A 22,978-nucleotide genomic window follows, 5' to 3' on the forward strand; every position below is an offset into this window, starting at 1 on the left:
GAAGATGAGGAAGTCGCAATGCTGGTTGAATTCCCAGGGGAGGGGCTACTCTATCTGAGACAAGTCAACAACAGGAGTCTGAAGAGGCGTCAGAGGAGGATGGTGCCGGAGCGGATGAGGAGGAGCAAGAAGAGCATGCTTTAAACCTTTCTGGGATCCCTGTTGTGCGTGGATGGGGAGAGGAGAACGAGGAGGACGACATTATCCTGGATGATGAGCAGGAGCCAGGCCACCACACCGCTTCCAGTTTAGTGCAAATGGGGGCCTTCATGCTCCAGTGTTTTAACAGGGACCCCCGTATAAAAAGTATAAGGGTCAAGGACCAGTACTGGGTGGCAACGTACTTAGACCCCCGGTACAAACACAAAATGGTGGAAATGTTACCGCCGTCACAGAGGGCTGTCAGAATGGAGCACTTCCAGGCCTTGCTTCGAGAAATGCTGCATTCTGCTTTTGCGTGCGCTGGCAGAGGAGCAATTCCCACTCCCAGAGAAGGAGTTGCTGGTACCAATCCAACAGCGCCTACAAGAAGAGGCCGGTTTGAAGATGTGTTGGTGACTTCTGATATGAGGTCATTCTTTCAGCCGACCCATCGACAGGTGTCACCCGGATCCAGCATCAGGGAACGCCTAGACCGACAGGTGTCCGACTACATCGGGTTATTGGCCGATGTGGACGCTCTGAGGAGTGACAAACCCCTGGACTACTGGGTGGGCAGGCTTGACCTCTGGCCAGAGCTTGCCCAATTTGCAATGGAACTGTTGGCTTGCCCCTTGTCCAGTGTCCTGTCCGAAAGGACGTTCAGCGCAGCAGGGGGGATCGTGACCGATAAGCACACTCGCCTAGTTCACGACAGTGTTGACTACCTCACATTTATAAAAATGAATGAGGCATGGATCTCGGAGGAATTCAACACATGTGACCAGTAGACCATGTATATCTCTATAAACGATTTATTTAATCGAGCACACAGACCTTGTTTCTACATTTGGCTCACTTCCTTGTACAAAAAAAGCACACCGTACTATATGCCCGTACCCTCCTATTTGAAGAGGTTGAGCGGTGTCATATTTTTGGGGCCCAGCAGCAAGTTGCTGGTATCAGTGCTGCTGTTAGTGCTCTCTATCTCTGTGCTGGCGTCAGTGCTCTATATCACGGTGCTGGTGTCAGTGCACTCTATCACGGTGCTGGTGTCAGTGCACTCTATCACGGTGCTGGTGTCAGTGCTCTATTTCACGGTGCTGGTGTCAGTGCTCTCTATCACGGTGCTGGTGATCATCTCCTGCACCCTCTTCATAGCCTACCCTGACCTTTCCTCTCCTCCATTGCCTTCATGCGCTCCTGAGTCCTGAATTGTCAGAATTTCACATATAAAAAAAGAATGCTTGTAATTGTCGATCCCAGATTCACTTCATACATGTGTTATGTCAGTGGCCATGTGGTGGGACTATGTGTGCACAGCTAGTAATTATTTTGTGGCTGGAAATATGACCTGTAGGTTTTGAAAATTCGCCTGCCATTGAAGTCAATGGGGCCCGCCGCGAACTTTGCGGTTCGCAAACTTTCGGCCACGTTCGCGGTTCGCGAAACATCCCGTCGGAAGTTTGTCTATCTCTATTTAAGGGCACCTTGACACCTGAAAAGTATTTAAAGGGTTTCCTCTGTTTTAAAAACTTTTAGAAAGACCTCTATAAGTACTAATACCATCAGTGCATTTACTCTAACAACATGTCAAGCTATAGTCAAAACAACAGGATACAAATTATTAAAAATGGATCTTTTTGGCCCTTAAGCAATTTCTGTTATATTGTATTTTCAGCCAAATTAATTTGCCACAACCATTTCTGAACATATTTATTTTGGTGTTGTTGTATGTATGGATTGCATGGGTTGTTACCAACATGTGGTGGAAATTTCATGTCAATAGCACCTTTTAGAAACATATTTACCTAGAAATAAGGTGACGGATTCAATACTTATTTTACCCATTGTAATGCCCTGCACACACAATAGGATTTTCCAACGGAAAATGTTCGATGGGAGCTTGTTGTCGGAAATTCCGACCATGTGTAGGCTCCACCGGACATTTTCCATCGGAATTTCCTTCGCACAAAATTTGAGATCTGGAAATCTCAAATTTTTTCCAACAACAAAATCCGTTGTCGGAAATTCCGATCGTGTGTACACAATTCCGACGCACAAAGTTCCACGCATGCTCGGAATCAACCAGAAGAGCCGCTCTGGCTATTGAACTTGATTTTTCTCGGCTCGTCGCACTTGTTGTACGTCACCGCGTTCTTGACGTTCGGAATTTCCGACAAGATTTGTGTGACCGTGTGTATGCAAGACAAGTTTGAGCCAACATCCGTCGGAAAAAAATACATAGATTTTGTTGTTGGAAAATCCTATCGTGTGTACAGGGCATAAGGGTCTTACCGATTTGCAGCACACTGATAATGCTGGATGTCGCAAAGACTTTCTGAGGCCGCAGCACTGGAAAGGGAGTCATGTGCCAACATGGAAGTATAGACTCGCCTACTTCTTTTGAAAGGAGGGTTTTGCACCTTTAGATGCCCAACACAAGGTCTTTTTAATTGTTACAGTAGAGAAAGGCCAATAAAATTTGGTAACGATCTTCCACCATCTCACTCCTTTCATATTCATATCCATTCATAGAAAGGGGAAAAAAAAACTCAATTTACCATAATTGTTCAGCTTAAGCCTTGCATCATAAAATCGGATGGAAGTTTCTTCACTTGATCCCACCAATTGTATGTAATTATCAGCGCTAAAATCAATGTTTGGAGGAGACTTTAAGACACACCCGACTTGTCTGCCAAAAGAATCATGTCTGTAGTCTTCACATGGTACGCAATTTTTACTATTCCTAATAGTGAAAGAAAGGAATACAGTAAATGCCTTCCCAATATTTAAAGAGAACCTGTCACCAGACTATTCAGTTCAACAAAAATCTTCCCATAAGATTACATTTTTTTATTTTTCCAAAAAGTTTTTATTGAAAGAAATAATCAGAGTTACATCAATATCATACAGGTGATAAAGTGGAAATCTGCAGTCTGAAATATGTATCAGACAGTCGTAAGAAATGTACACAATCTTCAGCATATGTAGTAGTTATTAAACGCAAGATTTAACCTCTTCCCGCCCACGCTATAGCCGAAAAAGACGGTTACAGCGTGGACCTGCTTTGCCTGGAGGGCTTCCATGGACGTCCTCCCTTGCTGGAGCGGCCTGTGCGCCCCCTGCAGGGAGCGCACGGCCCGCTCTATTATCAGCGAGTATTTGAGACTCGGCTGATCCCAGATCAGAGTAAGGGGGTCAATCCTGGACCCTTACCGCGTAATCAGCTCTCAGCCAATGACAGCTGGTCATGTGTTGTAAACAGAGCTTGTAATCGGCTATTTATTTCTCCTCATGCATATTACATTTCCTATGACTGTGTGAGCAGAAAAAAAAAGCCGATCACCGGTGGCTGAGAGAGGGACATCAATCCCGATCATGGAAAGCATCTGCAGATGCTTCTGTGCCCACCTGTGCCACCTACCAGTGCACAACAGTGCCGCCTACCAGCATCACCCACCAGTGCCCACAGTGTCACCCATCAGTGCCACCTATAAATGTCACCAATCAGTGCCTCATCACCAGTGCTGCCTATCAATGCCACCTACCAATGCCCATCAGTGCCACCCATCAGTGATGTATTATCAGTGCCCATCAGTGTCACCTTATCTGTGCCTATCAGTGCAGCCCAGTGCCCATCAGTGTCACCCATCAGTGCCGTCTTATCAGTGCCGCATCAGTGTTGCCTTATCAGTGCCGTCTTATCGGTCCCCATCAGTGCAGCCCATCAATGTCAATGAAGGAGAAAAATTGGCGTTTGCAAAATTTCATAACAAACTATGAAATATGTTTTTTTTTATTTTTTAGAAAAATTATGTCTTTTTCAGTTTGTGTAGCAAAAAATAAAAACCCCAGTGGTGATTAAAGCGGGAGTCCGCCGGGAGTCCGCGTTTTTTTTTTTTTTTTAAAGCCAGCAGCAACAAATACTGCAGCTGCTGACTTTTAAAATAGTGACACTTACCTGCCCAGCGCGCCCGCGATGTCGGCACCCGAAGCCGATCTCTCGATCGTCTCTCGGGTGCTGCCGCCGCCATCTTGGGTATGGGAATCAGGAAGTGGAGCCTTTCGGCTTCATTTCCCGGTTCCCTACTGCGCATGCGCGAGTCGCGCTGCGCAATAAGGATGGACCCGCTGCCTCTGGGATCTGTGTGTTTCCCAGCAGGCAGCGGGGGACTTTCGGAAAGAGAGCTATCCCGGAAGTGGGTGCAGATACCTGTACTGTACAGGTACCTGCACCCCCCTCCCCCCTGAAAGGTGCCAATTGTGGCGCTGGAGGGGGGGGAGGATTCCAATGAGCGGAAGGTCCACTTTAGGGTGGACCTCCGCTTTAACCACTTCAGCTCCGGAAGATTTGGCTGCTGAATGACCAGGCCATTTTTTGCAATTTGGCACTGCGTCGCTTTAACTGACAATTGAGCGGTCGTGCGATGTTGTACCCAAACAAAATTGATGTCCTTTTTTACCCACAAATAGAGCTTTCTTTTGGGGGTACTTTATCGCCTCAGCGGTATTTATTTTTTGCGCTATAAACAAAAAAAGAGCCACAATTTTGAAAAAAAAAAACACAATATTTTGTACTTTTTGCTATAATAAATATCCCCATTTTAAAAGAAAAAAGCTATTTTTTTTTCTCAGTTTAGGCCAATATGTATTTTTCTACATATTTTTGGTTAAAAAAATTGCAATAAGCGTATATTGATTGTGTTTGCGCAAAAGTTATCGCATTTTTATTCTTTTTTTTTTCTAGTAATGGCGGCGATCTGCGATTTTTTTTTTTTTTTTTTTTATCATGACTGCGACATTATGGCGGACACATCGCACAATTTTGACACATTTTTGGGACCATTGTCATTTATACAGCGATCAGTGCTATAAAAAATATGATTTTTGTACTCAACATAAAATCCTTTTCTCTGAAGTTCACTGACTGAGACAGCTCCAGTAATCTTGACCGTAGGGTTATTACGCCACCTTCAGGAGAGGACTAGGCAGAACATGTAATACATGTGAAAACAACAAAACTTTACAGTTCTGCCCAGGGGGCGGTCCCTCCTCAGACTGCTTCCTGCAGCACAGTACATCAACAAGCAGTAAACCAATAGTAGGGGAGAGTGCTGTGTCAGTCAGTGAACTACAGAGAAAAGGATTTTACAGTGAGTACGAAAATCCTATTTTCTCTTTTGTTCACTGACTGACACAGCTCCAGTAATCTTGACCGTAGGGATGTCCCCAAGCAGTTTCATAATGAGGGGTGGAAGCAGCAACATAACTTCCCCCACAATCAGCGGTGCTCCCTAACAGGGGAGTCACCATCTCACTAGCTGCATCAGAGCTTGCGGTCAACAAATGCAACAGTGCATTGATACTTAAAAATCACTGTCAAAGTTAACCTGCAAAACTTTGCAGCCAAAACAGGCATCAGATGATGCGCTTACATCCTCTTTGTAGAATTTTGTAAAAGTGTAAACGGACGACCAAGTCGCCGCCTTACACACTTGAGCGACTGGCGCTTGATGTCGGAAAGCCCAAGAGGTCCCAATTGCCCTGGTGGAATGGGCCATGACAGGGAAAGGGGGCACCTGCCCCTTCAAGGCATAAGCCTGGACCACAATCTGTCTAATTCACCTGGAAATGGTGGCTGACGAGACCGCCATCCCTTTTTTTGGACCAGCTACCAAAACGAACAGAGAGTCTGACTTCCGAAAGGGAGCCCTGGCAGACAAATATACCCTTAGAACCCGGACCACGTCCAGGGAATGAAGGGCCACCTCTTTAGGATGTGTCGGTTTAGGACACAGAGATGGCAACACAATGTCTTCATTGATGTGATAAGCCAAAACAACCTTCGGTAGAAAAGAAGGTTGCGGACGCAACACCACCTTATCCTTGAGGATAACCAGACAGGGCGACTTGCAGGACAAGGCCGCCAATTCCGAAACCTTCCTGGCCGATGTAATGGCCACTAGGAAGACCACTTTTTGAGAAAGAGTCAACAAGGGAATTTCAATGATGTTCTCAAACGGCGGTTTCTGAAGTGCCGATAGCGCCAGGTTCAGATCCCACAGGGCAAGGGTGGATGCCCCGAAAGGACTATATGCCAGACCCCTTGTACAAAAGTGCTCACTAGAGAGAGAGATACCAGGGGTTGTTGGAAAAAAAACAGCCAAAGCTGATATCTGTCCCTTAACGGTGCTTAAATCCAATTTCTGGTCTACTCCTGTAGGAACAGCAGGATCCTGGAAACGGAATAGGTGTGCGGACACCACCCCATCTCTTCACACATGGAGATGTAGACCTTCCAGGTACGATGGTATATCTTCTGAGATACCAATGCAGAGGTAGGAACGACTTCCCTGACCGAAGTGCCGGGGACCTCAGCCACCGGAGCAGGGAGTCCCCGACTGACTGGCTCACCCGAATATGCCGATCCAGGGATAATGGAGATTTGTCCCATTTTGTCAATATCTCCCTCTGCAAGACTGGTGTGAAACTGGGCATACAGAACCCCACCCAAGGAGGCCCCCATGCGACCCAGGACTTGCATGCAGAAGCGAAGCAACGACCAACCTGCAGTTCATCAATAGCTTTACCGCGGCTCTGAGAGTCTGCAGTTTGTCTGAAGGGAGAAACACTCTCACTTCCATGGAGTCCAGCAGTAAGGCTAGGTACTCCAGGCGCTGAGTCGGTATAAGCATCAACTTTTTGAGATTCGACAGCCACCCAAATTCTTGCAGGGTTTGCATGGTGATCACCACATCCTCCTTTAATTCTGAGGCAGAAGCTGCTCTCAGGAGGAGATCGTCTAGGTAACCAACGATTGCTATCCCTCATTATCGCAACAATGCCAAAATTGGAGCCAATACCTTGGTAAAAACTTGGGGTGCTGAAGCCAAAAGGGATAGCCACAAACTGGTAGTGGGCTTCCCCTACTGCAAATCGCAGAAACCTCTGATGCCTGAGGCAAAAGTGCAGGTACGCATCATGGATGTCCAAAGATGCCCTTGATGGAGTGCAGGGACTACTGAGCGAACGGATTCCATTCTGAACCTCTGTACTTTGACAAAGCAATTGAGGGCTTTCAGGTCCAAGATTGGACATACCACTTCCTTTTTGAGGACTACAAACAGATTGGAGTAGAACCCCTGAAACCTTTCCAATTCTGGAACAGGCACTATCACCCCCTCAGTGCCCCCAATAGGGCCTCCAGGCGAGCCGGGAGTAAGGGTATACTGGAGGGGAAGAATCTGTTTGGTGGACAAGAGGGGAACTCTATCTTGTAGCCCGATGAAATCAATTCGCAGACCCATTGGTCGGACAGCCGAGAGGCCCACCGAGCTGCAAACACCCAAAGACTTGCAGTTCCAGGGACACTTTTGTCCCTCAGAGGTCGTCCTGTCGGACTGGGAGCGTTTAGCCGAAGTCCCGGACGGACGAAAAAGCCTATTTTGAGTGGAAAATGAGGGCCCTTGCCTGCAGCGTGGCTCCTTAGTCTTCTTGGCACTAGTGCTGTGGCCAGTACTGGTTGGCCCACAACCGTAAATAAGGAACGGGCCCCTGCCTCGGCCTTCCTGTCAGTAGGGTCCCACGCACAGTTGTCATAAGTCCTCCAACTAACGATTTGTCTTGTCCGGACCCAGACGGGGAATCAGGGGCCACTAGTCACTGCGGGGCCCGAGTCTGAGTCAGAGCTCTCCCCGGAGGATGGGGGGGAGGGCAGGGGCTGTTTTTTACCACCTTTGCGCCCTGGCAACGAATGTTTCAAGGACCGCCAACAAAGCGTCCAAAGGCACTGCACTGTTTGCAGACGAGCCGGTTGCAATTGCAGGGAGTTCTGGGGAAGAAACACCAGTTTCTGAAGCCATGCTGACCCACCTTGTCTGCCATGTCTGCCACCCTTGGGGACTTAGGACAGGTGCACAATCCCACCCTCCTAGCTGCTGCAGACCGAGGGGCCCCCACCGCAGGACTCACCACCACGACCGAGTGATGTCCCGTTCAGTTACAGGTGTCTGCGTCGAGTATCAGCTCCCAGGTGCCCAGAGCAAAAAAACGTGCTGTCCTGAGCAGCAGGGTCCAGCGCTGAGGATGAAAACCGCGCTGGGCTACAACAAAATGGCCACCGGACGCCCAGTATAAGGGACAAAATCACAAGAAAAATGGCCACCGAGCTACAGAAAAATGGCCCCCGGCCATGCTTTCCACTGAGGCACACAAAAAATGTCTGACAAACAACTGTACACAGAGAATGAACAGAGAAAATGCGGCAGAACATCGCTATGGTGATCAGCACATGCAGACCTCCAGCCACCTAGCAGGGAGACCACAGACACCCAGGGACACAGACAACCAGTGCAGCTCCCAATCTAAGATTAGAGCGCCCCTGAGGACTCCTGGCTCAGGTACACACACCGCTCAGCAGTCCATCATGCAGCATCCCCCACAGGGGGGAGGAGGGACAATAGGGACAGGGAAAGATGAGAGGGAGGAGAGGGACCCCCTAATCAACCTCAGGGAATGCCCAGCTGCTCTATCCTGCCGAGGCAGGGAGAGCTGTACTTACCATCCGGACGAGCTGGGGACATCCCATCACAGACCCACTCTCCGATCAGTACGGGGTGGCTGCTGGCCACGGCACACTGTGACAAGGACATCCGTAGTCTGGTCATATGTGTGCCCCGGAGCGTTGCGCTCACTGGCTGCCCCTGGAGCCAGAGGAGCATGTCGTGGCCAACCCAGCGTGTAGCTAGGGTCTGCACACGCTCGATGGCCAGGCTGGGGAGACTACAAGGATCTAGATTATCCAGCCTGTCACTCAGCTGGCTGTTTATAGCAGATCACAGGATCTTAAAATCTTGCGCAAAATGCAAACATTCAGCAAAAAATCCCAGGACTGATGGTCCGGCAGGGAGCCTAGTTCCATCTCCTTCACTAGGCAGAAAAAAAACTGAGCTGCAGGAAGCAGGCTGAGGGGTTATTACCAGAGGGACCGCCCTGGGCGGAACTGTAAAGTTCTTTTTTTTCACATGTATTACATGTTCTGCCTAGTCCTCTCCTGAAGGTGGCATAATAACCCTACGTTCAAGATTACCGGAGCTGTGTCAGTCAGTGAACAAAAGAGAAAATGCATTAATTACTGTAAAAATGTCACTGGGAGTGAAGGGGTTAACACTAGAGGCGCTCGAGGGGTTAAATGTGTTCCCAGGGAGGTGTTTCTAACTGAAGGGGGGGAGGGGACTGACTAGAGGAAATGACGGATCGTGGTTCCTAGCTAATAAGAACACAGAACTGTCACTTCTCTCAGAACAGAACAGGAATTTGTGTGTTTACACACACACTTCCGTGTTCTGCCTCTCGCGTCTGCGATCGGTCATGGCTACCATCAGCCACGAGCATCGGCACCCCCCACTGTGCAGCGGGCGAATGCGTATGCCTGCTCTCCCGATCCCGCGAGCCAACGTATAGCTACGACGGTTCTCGGGATCGTGCTGACCTGCTGCAGGAAAATGATGGTGGCTGGTCGGCAAGCAGTTAAATACCCCCAAAAGAAAGCTCTATTTGTGTGGAAATTTTTTTTTTAAAAAAAATGTAATTTGGGTACAGTGTTGTATGACCGCGCAATTGTCATTCAAAGTGCGACAGCGCTGAAAGCTGAAAATTGGTCTGGGCTGGAGGGGGGTTTAAGTGCCCGGTATTGGAGTGGTTAATGGTGAATCAGGTAAAAGGGGACGGGACATCCACATTTAAACTTTTGATGATTAGCAAAAACGAATTGTTCTTCTGTCTGAAGCTAAGGGTAGGGAAGAGAAAAAAACCCCGAAAAAAACGAAAAAAAACCCCCCGAAAAAAATGGAAAGCTCTATCCCATAAGATTTTTGGTGCATTTAACATACAGTAATTTATGTATGTTATTTACCTGTAAAAGCCTCCCTTGTGTAGACAACCATCCCTGAGACTGCTGCTGGTTGCTGCCATCTTGAATGTGATGTCAGCAGCCCCGGGAGACTCAAGTGACAGTCTATAGCACCCATTCTCAACCAGAGAACATTAAGGTTCTTCCAGAGGTTGGTAAGGGTTCCTTGAGTGGTGGCTGAATGACCTCCCATCCAGTGGTGAGGCTGGTGCTCAAACAAACCTGCACCCCGACTCGCACTGCCGCACAGTGCTCTGCGCCCCAAGCCTACCCTTTTTTGAAGCCAATTAGAGCCATGCGTCTGGCGCCCTGCACGTAGATTAGGAGCCCGGCCCATGGATTAGGGGAGGTGCAGTGTGGCTAAGCGGAATTGCCACAGCTAATTGAATTGAACGTTCATATATCAAATACATTTTAATGTGCAAAAAAGCCCAAAACCAACAAAAAAGGGCATAGGCAACCTACACAGGCAACAGTACCTTGATACAAAAAAAGCGCAAATACACATATAACTGAACCATCAAACAAACTGCTAATGTGAAATAATTAGGGCTGTGAAAATTAAAGATTAATTCCTAGATTAATTGATAAATTTTTGATCAATCAAAATTCTTTTGATCGGTACTCACCTCTCCGCCGGCTCCCAGGTGTTCAGGGAGTTCCGGTGACGTCACAGACATCGACATCACCGGACTCCTCCCCCCTTCCCCAAGTGCCTCCGTCTGCTAAGGAAGGGAAGGGGGGAGGAGTCCGGTGACGTAGAAGTTTTGATTAAAGGTAACGCGTACGGGGGAGGAGCTACGCATGACGTGACCCGCTGCTGCCCTACGGAACTAACACGATTGACGGCTTTACATGCTGTGTTTTTATCATCTTTATGTGAGTAGTTTGTGTTTGAACACAAAAATGAAATCTTATACTTAAGCGGTGAGCACTTAGATCTTTTCTTTCTACCCATGACCCAGCGTCCTTGCTGAGATCTAAGAAAGCGTGAGAGAAGTTCATGGTCCGTGTTAACCCTTTTGCTTGCATGACCACCTGTTTGCACAGGGGTCCATGCCATAAGGTGAGAGTGATTAGCTAGACCGGAGGTGGAGGGATTGTCACGCTACTGTGGAAAAAAAAAAAAAAGACTTACGTCAGTGCTACAGTTTGAATTTAAAACGTATTTGTGTGAACTGTGAAGTTAAGTCATGGATTGTGGAAACGAACTAGTGTCGGGTGATTGTATATAGTGTAAACCACATTTACCACTGACTAATGCAGAGTTGCAATGCAAGGAGATCAGCTAAAAGTAGTTGGATCTGTATGTGCGTTATAATTAATCAAAATTAGTCGATTAATCAATTAAAAAAAAAAATTGATTAATCGAACACGAAAATTTTAACTAGTAACAGCCCTAGAAATAATGAAAAATATATATGAAATTTATACAGGTATATATACAGGGTGAACATATTGACCTTATGGCAACCTCCTTAGTCTCCTTCGCCCAGTATGCTCATGTAAAGACAATAATAGAGCCCATAGCGTAACTCCATATAACAAATGTTTATTGCGCAAGTAAATTGGCAAACTTCCAAGATTGCAAACAAATACAGGCGTTGTGTACAAAAACCAGGAGGTCCGGGTTGTGGTGCGTTCCATGGACCAAAACCAGATGTAATGACACAAATAGCTCCGGCTGGATTTTTTACCATATTTATCTATTTTTATAAGAGTCACTATATTCACCTTGTATATATACACTTGTATACATTACATATATATTTTTTCCTTATTGCACACTGGCACTTTGTTTGATGGTTCAGTTACAGTACAATGCTCACATTTTTGTAAATATTTTCTTCTATCTTTTCATGTGACAACACTGAAGAAATGACACTTTGCTACAATGTAAACTAAAGTAGTCAGTGTACAGCTTGTATAACAGTGTAAATTTGCCTAATGTCTAAACCGCTGGCAACAAAAGTGAGTACACCCCTAAGTGAAAATGTCCAAATTGGGCCCAATTTGTGATTTTCCCTCCCCGGGGTCATGTGACTTGTTAATGTTACAAGGTCTCAGGTTTGAATGGGGAGCAGGTGTGCTAAATTTGGTGTTATCGCTCTCACTCTCTCATACTGGTCACTGGAAGTTCAACATGGCACCTAATGGCAAAGAACTCTCTGAGGATCTGAAAAAAAGAACTTTTGCTCTACATAAAGACCTAGGCTATAAGAAGATGGCCAAGACCCTGAAACAGAGCTGCAGTACGGTGGGCAAGATCATACAGCGGTTTAACAGGACAGGTTCCACTCACAACAAGTCTCACCATGGTCCACCAAAGAGATTGAGTCCACGTGCTCAGCACCATATCCAGAGGTTGTCTTTGGGAAATAGATGTATGAGTGCTGCCAGTAAGGATGAGCCAAACACCCCCCTGTTCGGTTCGCACCAGAACCTGCGAACAGACCTAAAACTTTGTGTGAACTTTAGAATCCTATTAAAGTCTATGTGACTCGAACGTTCAAAATCTGAAGTGCTAATTTTAAAGGCTAATATGCAAGTTACTGTCCTAAAAAGTGTTTGGGGGGCCTGGGTCCTGTCCCAGGGGACATGGATCAATGCAAAAAAAAAAGTTTTAAAAACAGCCGTTTTTTCAGGAGCAGTGATTTTAATAATGATTAAAGTGACACAATAAAAGTGTAATATTCCTTTAAATGTCGTACCTGGGGGGTGTCTATAATATGCCTGTGTAGGGGCGCATGTTTCCCGTGCTTAGAACTGTCCCTGCACAAAGTGTAATTTCTGCAGGAAAAAAAGTCTTTTAAAATCACTTGAGTGTTCTCTGTATTACGGGAGCCGACAATTCATTCTTTAATAAAAAAAAAAAAAAAAGCGTGGGGTTCCCCTAAATTCAATTATCAGACCCTTCAGGTCAGGTATGGATATTAAGGGGAACCCCGCGTCAAATTAAAAAAAATTTATGTGGGGGTCCCCCTAAAAATCAACACCAGACCCTTTATCAAAGCACGCAACCTGGCAGGCCGCAGGAAAAGAGGGGTGGACGAGAGAGCGGCACCCCCCTCCTGAACCGTACCAGGCCACATGCCCTCAACATTGGGAGGATGCTTGACCCCTCAAAGCACCATGTTCCCATGTTGATGGGGACAAGGGCCTCATCCCCACAACCCTGGCCAGTGGTTGTGGGGGTCTGCAGGCGGGGGGCTTATCAGAATCTCGAAGCCCCCTTTAACAAGGGGACCCCCAGATCCCGGCCCCACCCGTTTGAAATGGTAAGGGGGTACAAAAGTACCCTTACCATTTTACAAAGAAAGTGTAAAAAATGGTTAAATAAGAGAAACACTCTTTTGAAAAATTCCTTTATTAAAAAAAAAAAAAAAAGATTCCAGCGGTGCTAATCCACTCTTGCTAAACAGCAACGGCAGATCATCTCTCCGGGGTCCAGCGATGGCTGATCTGATCCAGCGACGGGTGATTTTCAGTCCAGCGCAGTCCATCCATGCATCCATCTTCTGTCTCCACTGAGGAGACACTGCGGGATCCCAGCGCCTGAGGTTTCTAATATTAGGAGGGCGGGGCCACCCATCACCTGACCCAGTCCCCTCTGACACTAGTGAGGGAAGCCAGGGGTTCCCCAGTGATGCATGGGTGACCCCGCCCGCCTCTGATGTAACGGAAACCTGCGTTACATTACAACCTTCTCTTTGGTTGCCTCCTAACAACCAATGACATGGTTTGATGAGGACATCAGGTGGCTGCACAGCGTCCTTGTTTGCCCCTTTCTGCCAGCACAGGAGTTACATTCGTTGAGCGAGGAAGAGAAAGATTGGAACAGGTAGTCAGAACCTGTGTGAAAAGGTGTATATTGCTTTGGAAGAATAAAGCACCTTTAACGTTGGATGTCCTACGTGTGTGGATGTTGCTGCGTTATGTAAAGTTATTTGTTTCGTTATTACCATTTTAGGATAGGGTGCCTCGACATTGTACAGAATTTTAAAGGGTGCCTTGACTGAAAAAAGGTTGAGAAACACTGGTGTAGATCCAAGTACTGCTCTAACTCTCCAGCATCTATTAAAAACAATTCAATTTATGTTTTAGGTGGACCAAGCATTAACCACTTGCCGCCCGCCCTATAGGCTGCAAAGTGGTTTCAAAATCCTGACCGGACGTCCTCAGGATTTTGAGCCACTGTGCACCCCCGGGGGCATGTATCGTGATGATCGTTGGTAAAGAGTCTCCGACGGAGACTCTTTACCACGTGATCAGCCGTGTCCAATCACGGCTGATCACAGTGTAAACAGGAAGAGCCGGTGATCGGCTTTTCCTCACTCGCGCCTGTCAGATGCGAGTAGAGGAGAGCCGATCGGCTGCTCCTCTGACGGGGGGGTCTGTGCTGATCTATTATCAGCACAGCCCCCCCGAGGATGCCCACACTGGACCACCAGGGACGCCACCAGACCACCAGGGATGCCCAGCACCAGGTATTCCACCCTAGAGCACCAGGGATACCAGTCAGTGCCCACAATGGATGCCAATCAGTGCCCACAATGCATGCCAGTGCTCACAATGGGCATCACTGATTGGCATGCATTATTGTTTGGCACTGATTGGCATCCATCAGCACAAAACAATACAATACAATGTCGCCTATCAGTGCCCATCCATGCCAACTATCAGTGCCGCCTATCCATGTCCATCCGTGTCACCCATCAGTGCCACCTATCAGTGCCCATCAGTACTGCCTATCAGTGCCACATATCAGTGCCCATCAATGCCACCTCATCAGCGCCACTTCATTGGTGCCACCTCATCAGTGCCCATCAGTACCGCCTTATCAGTGCCCGTCAGTGCAGCCCCATCAGTGCCCATCAGTGAAGGAGAAAACGTACTTATTTACAAAGTTTTGAAACTGAAACAAAAAAAAACATTTTTTTTCAAAATTTTCGGTCTTTTTCTATTTGTTTAGCAAAAAATAAAAACCATAGAGGTGATCAAATACCACCAAAAGAAAGCTCTATTTGTGGGAAAAAAATGATAAAAATGTCATTTGGGTACAGTGTAGCATGACCGCGCAATTGTCATTCAAAGTGCGACAGCGCTGAAAGCTCAAAATTGGTCTGGGCAGGAAGGTGTTTAAGTGCCCGGTATTGAGGTGGTTAAAAGGCAAAATCTTTAGACCTTCCAACCATCCCAGCTTGTAGTTTTGATAAACTGTATTGTTTTTCCAAGAGTGTTACATAAAGGTGTTGAATTTACCTGATGGCCAAGGAATAATTGGTGTCTTTTGGGGCTTCTCTACCCGCAGTCCATGAACAGTTTACAATAGAGACATTATAGACCACACAGGCAAAGTTTTCAGCAGCGGTGTTCTCTTTGCCTAAAAAAAACAAAAAACAAATATATTGAACTGTAGAAACCTCAAGACAAGACGTGCCAATACAATCAGGAAGAGGAGTTTGCATAGTCAGGTTTCATCAAAATTAAAAACATTAATATTTTTAAAGAAAATCTTATATCCCCAGGTCCTTTGGAAGCAAATTGATGCAGTCCTGGCACCACTACAAAATTATGAATAATGAGCAAACAAAAGAAAATGTGTGTTTTTCTAAAACGCTGTACAATATTGCAGACTAGGGATCAGGTTTGAGTTTGCTGCTGCTATGGGTCCAAGCTGAGGTCTCTGAAAATTTATGTGAAGATCCAAATCCAAAGAAATGCAGGTAGGTTAATTGGCTTCTGTCCAAAATTGGCCCTAGTGCAGTGATGGTGAACCTTGGCACCCCAGATGTTTTGGAACTACATTTCCCATGATGCTCATGGACTCTGCAGTGTAGTGGAGCATCGTGGGAAATGTAGTTCCAAAACATCTGGGGTGCCAAGGTTCGCCATCACTGCCCTAGTGTATGAATGGGGACCTTGGATTGTGGCTTCTTGAGGGTAGGGACCGATGTGAGTGTGCAATGTACAGGGATAGGGACAATTGTAGACACTCACTCAGGTTGAATCGGATGGACTGGTGTCTTTATTCAACCTTACAACCTTACTATCCACCTGGGAGAAAGTTTTTAAAAAACGTACTGGATTGCAAGGCCTTTGCCCTTGTACACACGGTGGGACATTCCGATGGATAATCTGACCGTGTGTGGGCTACATCGGACTGTTTCCGTCGGAATATCCGACCGACAAAGTATTAGAGCTGGGCTATACAATTTTCCGACAACATGATCGGACTTTATCCAAATGTTTGTAGAGAATTCCGATCGGACAAAGTGCCACGCATGCTCAGATCAAATTCCTAGACCAAAGCTATTGGCTACTAGCCTGAACGTAGTCCCATCGTAACTAAATAACGTCATCACGTTACGAACGATCAGATTTTCCGTCAATTTTGTCCAACCGTGTGCATGCAACACCAGTTTTGGACAAAATCCGTCAGACAAAATCCGACAGATTTTGTTGTCGGAATGTCCGACCGTGTGTACAAGGGCTTAGAATTATGTTCTGCAGGCTTAGAAGAACCAATAAGTTTTTTTTGTTTTGTTTTTTGGGATAAGCATAGACCCCTCACTATAAAAGGGGGGCCCCTAGGGCAACCATAGTGTCAGTGTATTGGAAGCTCGGGTTGGGATTGGGAAGGGTAGGTAGGGTAGTAAACGATCCTTCCCAGGTCCACTACATCCCTGCCTATACAAGGACCAGGCCCAAGGAGCTCTGTGACTTTCCAGGAGAAAGTAACCTGAGTCCAGTAGAACCACGGCTTGTGGAAGTGGGCCTCTTGTTTCCTCAAGGATGATGTGAGTTCCTCCATGCGCACAATGTCATTCACCGACCTAATCTACTGAGACACCATGGGAAGGGATGTCGATTTCCATTGTGCCAGGACACAAGCCCTGACCACATTAAAGTGGAAGTAAACCCTTCTATCGTTTTCAGTCAAGGAAGCTGCCATCTTGGCCTCTAATAATTCTTCAACTGCCATAATGCTGCACATGTGATCAGTTATGAAACCAGCCATTGGATGGCTTGAAAGTTTGGTTGAGAGCACAACCAATGTGAAAGTTAGCATTTCCCGCATGCCAGTGCATGCAAGTGTTTTTTTAAACTGGGTTTAAGGATGTCTCTCCAAGGAATGACGATCATTTTATTTGAATAGCAAGTTGAGGTGCAAGAGATAAGCAGCTGGGTCTTGTTCAAGGGTCAGACCAATGAGATCTTGAATCAGGGGGCAGACATCACGTCACAAGGGGGTGATTCGTCAGCAGATGTGAAATAGTGTGCCCCTAGCCATGCCACATCTCCACAAATCGGGACTGGGAACATACGGTATAATCTCTTCAGGACTCTGTACCACCTGGTGAGGAGCTTGTAACCTGAGTCCTTTAACCTCATAGCCCTTGTACACACGGTCGGAAGAATCCGTTGGAATGTGTCTTATCATGCCGTGTCATCGGACAATCCAACTGTGCAGGGCTGGACTGGGACAAAAACTTGGCCCTGGACTTCATCCAGACCGGCCCACTTTAATTTTGCAAACACGCAAAAAACAGTATATAAACTGTACGCAATTGGGCAAAAAAGCCCCTAGAGAGCCCCCCTAACGTCAGGGTCCCCAGAGAGCCCCTCCTTACATCTGAGTCCCCAGAGAGCCCCCCACTTACATCAGGGTCCCCAGAAAACCTCCCCTTAAATCAGGGTCCCCTTATAGCCTTCCCCTTACATCAGGGTCCCCAGAGAGCCCCCCTTACATCAGAGTCCCCAGAGATCATCTGCCTTACATCCGGGTCCCCGCAGAGCCCCCCCTTACATCCGGGCCCACAGAGAGCCTCTCTCTTACATCAGGGTCCCCAGAGAGCCCCTCCTTACATCAGGGTCACCAGAAAGAGGGCAGGTAGTGGACTGGGACCCTGTGATTGGGGACTCCTGGACTGACTCGGGGCTATGGCCCCCAGATTCGGGGCTTTAGCCCCAAAAGTCCCCCCCAGTGATGCCACTGGCTGTCACTGAAACCGGCCCACTGAGCCATCGGCCCACCGGGAAACTCCCTATAGTCCCTATGGCCAGTACATGCCTGCAACTGTGTGTGGTATGCATCGGACTGATTCCGTCGGAATATCCGTCTGACCCAATTTTCCAACATGTTGGAAATATTTCCCGACCAACTGGGCCGATCGGACATACTCCGATCATGTGTACAGAATTTTGATCGGACCAAGTGCCACGCATGCTCAGATCAAATTCCTACATCAAAGCTATTGGCTACTAGCCTGAATATAGTCCCATCGTAACGAAATTACGTCATCACGTTCTGAAAGATCGGATTTTTCGCCAACTTTGTCCGACCGTGTGTATGCAACAGTTTCGGACAAGATCCGACGGACCAAAATCCGATGGGCAAAATCCGACGGATTTGGTTGTGGAAATCTCCGACCGTGTGTACAGGGGCAAAGAAATGGAAGACTTGTTTGTGATAAAGAGTATGAAGTCTCTTTGTTCGGGGGTCAATTTTAGAGCCAATTTTGCTCAACACTTGGGAGAGGGGGGATATACAGTATCTCACAAAAGTGAGTACACCCCTCACATTTTTTGTAAATATTGTATTATATTTTTTCATGTGGCAAAGGGAAGAAGCCGCCGTACTAATAAAGTCCAATTTACAAATAGTTGATTGTAGAGATGGAGAACATGTCTCATGTGGCAAGAAATGTGGAATAATAATCATCAATTCTTCTAATATTAACACCACAATAAGTGTGCCACCACCTTAAGAAAAACCCGCTTACCAGATGGCAAGCAAAACCAGGCATGTAGCTATAGCCCAGCAAAGGCCTTTGTTTGCACAGAAGATCGTATGGATAAGCTCTGGATGAATGATTGCACAGATATATTCATACACCGATGACACCGCTCAATCCAGGACCATTGATTCAGCAACTCACTCAGCAGTAACCCAGAAAGAGAGAACTACCATAGTGTAATATTGCCTAATAGTTATTTATTAATAAAAAAAACAGCATTGCACTTACATTGTAGAAGTTTAAAAATCGCACATAAAAATACAAACGGTCTGGCTGCAAACAAACTCCCATCCTCCTAGTGAGACAGCGTGGTGACGTCAGCATGTATCCTCCTCCAGACGCGTTTCGGCATATGTGACGTTGTCAATGGGGAGCAGTTCCTGTTGGTCCATTGGGCATAGGCATTGTTGTTACCACTGAGCTGTTGAAATATCTTGTTATACGTCTCTTCCCAGCAAAGGCAGGATTTTGGCATTGTTTTCAAATGGAGAGATGTAGACTGTCAAATCCATGAAGAATACACGATGTGTGTCTTCTGGTGTAAAAATGTCTCTTGTTAGGTACAGGTAGTCCCGAGTTATGAACGGGTTAGGGACTGCCAATTTGTTCTTAAGTCGAATATGCTCATAAGTCGGAAGCGCATGCGCAGAACGGCAGAGGCGTAGTTTTCCCATGTTTTCCGATGTACTGTCAAGTAGCCGCACATGCGCAGATGTTGTTTTCCATTGTTTTCCGATGTGCCCACCTTCTAAAAGTGGCCACGCATGCGCAGAATGCCAGAGAAGTCACGCCACCTCCCGTTCGTAAGTAGGAGTCATTCGCAAGTCAGATGTTCGGAACTCGGGGACTGCCTGTAATCAGAGATTGTTGATTCAGAAAATATCTGATTGCCTTCAGGAGCAATTCAGGGTCTCTCTCGCTCAACTGTGGGTATAGGATTCCTTATATGAAGGTTTTTAACTATTTTTTTTTTTTTTTGTTTGTGTTGGTTGAATTAGATGGAGGTGTGCCTTTTTTAAACCTGGTTAACTAATGTAACCTTTAACATATTGAAGAGCAAATGGATGATTGCTTTGATCTTCCTAATGAGTGTAGCACCCTCCTAGAAAGGATTCCAGGTTGTTTAGGTAAATTTAGTTATGTTGGCCCCTCTGTAATCAGGGGAGCAGTGTGTGATTGCTCTGGGCTGATCTGGACTTCACTGGTTGACGGTTTGATTGTTTCCTCCTGTCTTCTGGAGAATTCTAGAATGTAGTGGGAGGGGAAAGGTGGATCAGCATCCTGAATATTTATGTTGTCTCAGCCAATCCCTGCGGGTGGGTGCCCAGTAGGTGTCTGGAGAGTAAATAAATAGTCTGGGTCTGGAGCTGCCCTGTTCTTGTCCAGAAGGAGATGTTCCCAGGCTGAAGGGCCGCTGTCCTTCTGGACAGTTCACCTAAAAATTCTACAGGAGCTCATTGAGGTCTCAGCTAAGTTAGAGCTGGGGAAAGGGGCGGGGTGTACGTTTCTGAGAATATCTGGAGTTAATCAAGGAGTCTCACTAGGAACCTGATCTGAAGAGTTCATGGGTGATTGTTTGGTAGATATTGGAAGGAGACATCCAAGTATCCAAGGGCATTGTGAGTACAGACCTGAGTCTAGGATCCTAGTGACTGTTTGCTGTAACTTTCCCTTGTGCACCAGTGCCATTGCTTGCTGGACTGGGACAATCCTTATTGTGCCCTAGTGCTGTCCATTCTTTGGGCTTCAATTAAGCCTTGTACACACGGTCGGAGAATCCGCCGGAATGTGTCCTATTGGACCGTGCCGTCGGATAATCCGACTGTGTGTGGTATGCATCGGACTGATTCCGTCCGAATCTCCGTCGGACCCAATTTTCCAACATGTTGGAAATATTTCCCGACCAACAGGGCCGATCGGACATACTCCGATCATGTGTAGAGAATTTTGATCGGACCAAGTGCCACGCATGCTCAGATCAAATTCCTACATCAAAGCTATTGGCTACTAGCCTGAACGTAGTCCCGTCGTAACGAAATTACGTCATCACGTTCTGAAAGATCGGATTTTTCACCAACTTTGTCTGACCGTGTGTATGCAACAGTTTCGGACAAGATCCGACGGACAAAATCCGACGGGCAAAATCCGACGGATTTGGTTGTGGAAATCTCTGACCGTGTGTACAGGGGCTTAGAGAGCCTGTTCTAAGGAGTAGTGACAGAGTTGAGTGTCCCCTTTTTACTGCACTCTAATACTGGTGTACCGCCGGGGACCGGAAGCTGGATACTGGAACCTGTGCGATATAATTAGGTATTCGCCAGCACACCAAGGATTATCAATTTCGTCCAAATGTTTTTTATTCAAGAAAGATCACATCACAAGATAATATAGTGCAATGTTTCGGAGCCTCACATGCCTGACCAAGGGGTCAACGTTGCACTATACTATCTTGTGATGTGATCTTTCTTGAATAAAAAACATTTGGATGACATCGATGATCCTTGGTGTGCTGGCGAATATCTACTTATCTCAATGTAAAGATGACACATGCGTGTCACTTTCGCATTCTGAGCGCTTAGCTGTAGCCTTGCAGTCTCTGGTGACGTGCTCTGTGAATGCACAACATCTAAAACAAATAGTATGGTTCCTTAGAAATGTGAAGAAATGTCCTTCAAAGGGCCTTCCCTTGAATGCAGGACATTTCCTGAGAGGATGTGGTTTGCTGTGAATGCGAAAGTAGACGTTTGGGTCCTTCCAGTGGGTGTAACTCTCGTCTTTCTAATGGAGACAAGGAAGTTTATTTACTAAAGGTATATAGACTGTTCAGTTTGCAAGGGAGGTTGCACTTTGCAAGGTCCTATAGTCCCAGAGCTTAGTGAATGAGATGAAGTTCTGCTGACTTCCATCTTCCAGTCCCATGTAAGCTATTTTTTTATTTATTTTTCTTCCATGTGATTGGGTATTCTTTGCAAAGTGAAATGTCGCTGCATTTACTAAGCTCTAGGGAAAATTATCCTGCAAAAGGCAAGTTCCCTTGCAAAGTAAGTGTCCTTTTTGCCTTTAGTAAATCAACCCCAATGTTTCTAGGGTCTCTTTTTTTTTAGTGGTTAGTCTTTAAATTAGTTGGGAAACTATTTCCACCCATTTGCTTTCATGGGGGTTTCAGCCAGTCGTGTAAAGTAAATGGGACCAGTGGCTTTGCCGGTTGTTAAAACCACTTTCCAACTGCCAGCAGTACATTTACTGCTGGTGGTTGGTTTCCATACATCGAGGTGCACATACTGCGTGCCTCCCCTGGGGCGGTGCCCGGTATTAGGCTACTGCGAGCGGCCCAGATACCACGTGAATGCTCTGTGATCACATCACATGTAGTAAACCAGAGTCATGAATGAAATCCATTCATGACATTATTGTTTACTAGTGTGATTGATCAGTGAATGGTCACCAGTGATCACATGGTACCTAAGCCAGTCACAGCACCCTGTACCATGTGATAGCTGTGGGCCAATCACAGCATCACAATAGTAAACACTGAGTCATGAATGAAAGCCATTCATGACATTATTGTTTACTAGTGTGATTGATCAGTGATTGGTCACCAGTGATCACATGGTACCTAAGCCAGTCACAGCACCCTGTACCATGTGATAGTTGTGGGCCAATCACAGCATCACAATAGTAAACACTGAGTCATGAATGAAAGCCATTCATGACATTATTGTTTACTGGTGTGATTGATCAGTGATTGGTCACCAGTGATCACATGGTACCTAAGCCAGTCACAGCACCCTGTACCATGTGATAGTTGTGGGCCAATCACAGCATCACAATAGTAAACACTGAGTCATGAATGAAAGCCATTCATGACATTATTGTTTACTAGTGTGATTGATCAGTGATTGGTCACCAGTGCTCACATGGTACCTAAGCCAGTCACAGCACCCTGTACCATGTGATAGTTGTGGGCCAATCACAGCATCACAATAGTAAACACTGAGTCATGAATGAAAGCCATTCATGACATTATTGTTTACTAGTGTGATTGATCAGTGATTGGTCACCAGTGATCACATGGTACCTAAGCCAGTCACAGCACCCTGTACCATGTGATAGTTGTGGGCCAATC

The 22,978-nt window shown here is 46.4% G+C and overlaps 1 protein-coding gene across 2 annotated transcripts in view; it reads right to left on the minus strand.

The window, feature by feature from the left end:
- LOC143981695 (granulocyte-macrophage colony-stimulating factor receptor subunit alpha-like) overlaps nt 1–22,978 on the minus strand; it is an 87,659-nt gene that overhangs the window by 37,043 nt on the left and 27,638 nt on the right. For both annotated transcript variants that reach the window (XM_077479709.1, XM_077479708.1), the window contains exons 5-6: nt 15,314–15,434; nt 2,703–2,887 (exon numbers count right to left, since the gene is read on the minus strand). In XM_077479709.1, coding sequence (XP_077335835.1) covers nt 2,703–2,887; nt 15,314–15,434 — 306 coding nt within the window. The remainder of the gene's footprint in view (nt 1–2,702; nt 2,888–15,313; nt 15,435–22,978) is intronic.

Source organism: Lithobates pipiens, unplaced genomic scaffold (assembly GCF_037356315.1).
Source record: "Lithobates pipiens isolate NorthernLeopardFrog02 unplaced genomic scaffold, aLitPip1_a1.2 Scaffold_16, whole genome shotgun sequence".
Taxonomy (NCBI): Eukaryota; Metazoa; Chordata; class Amphibia; order Anura; family Ranidae; genus Lithobates; species Lithobates pipiens.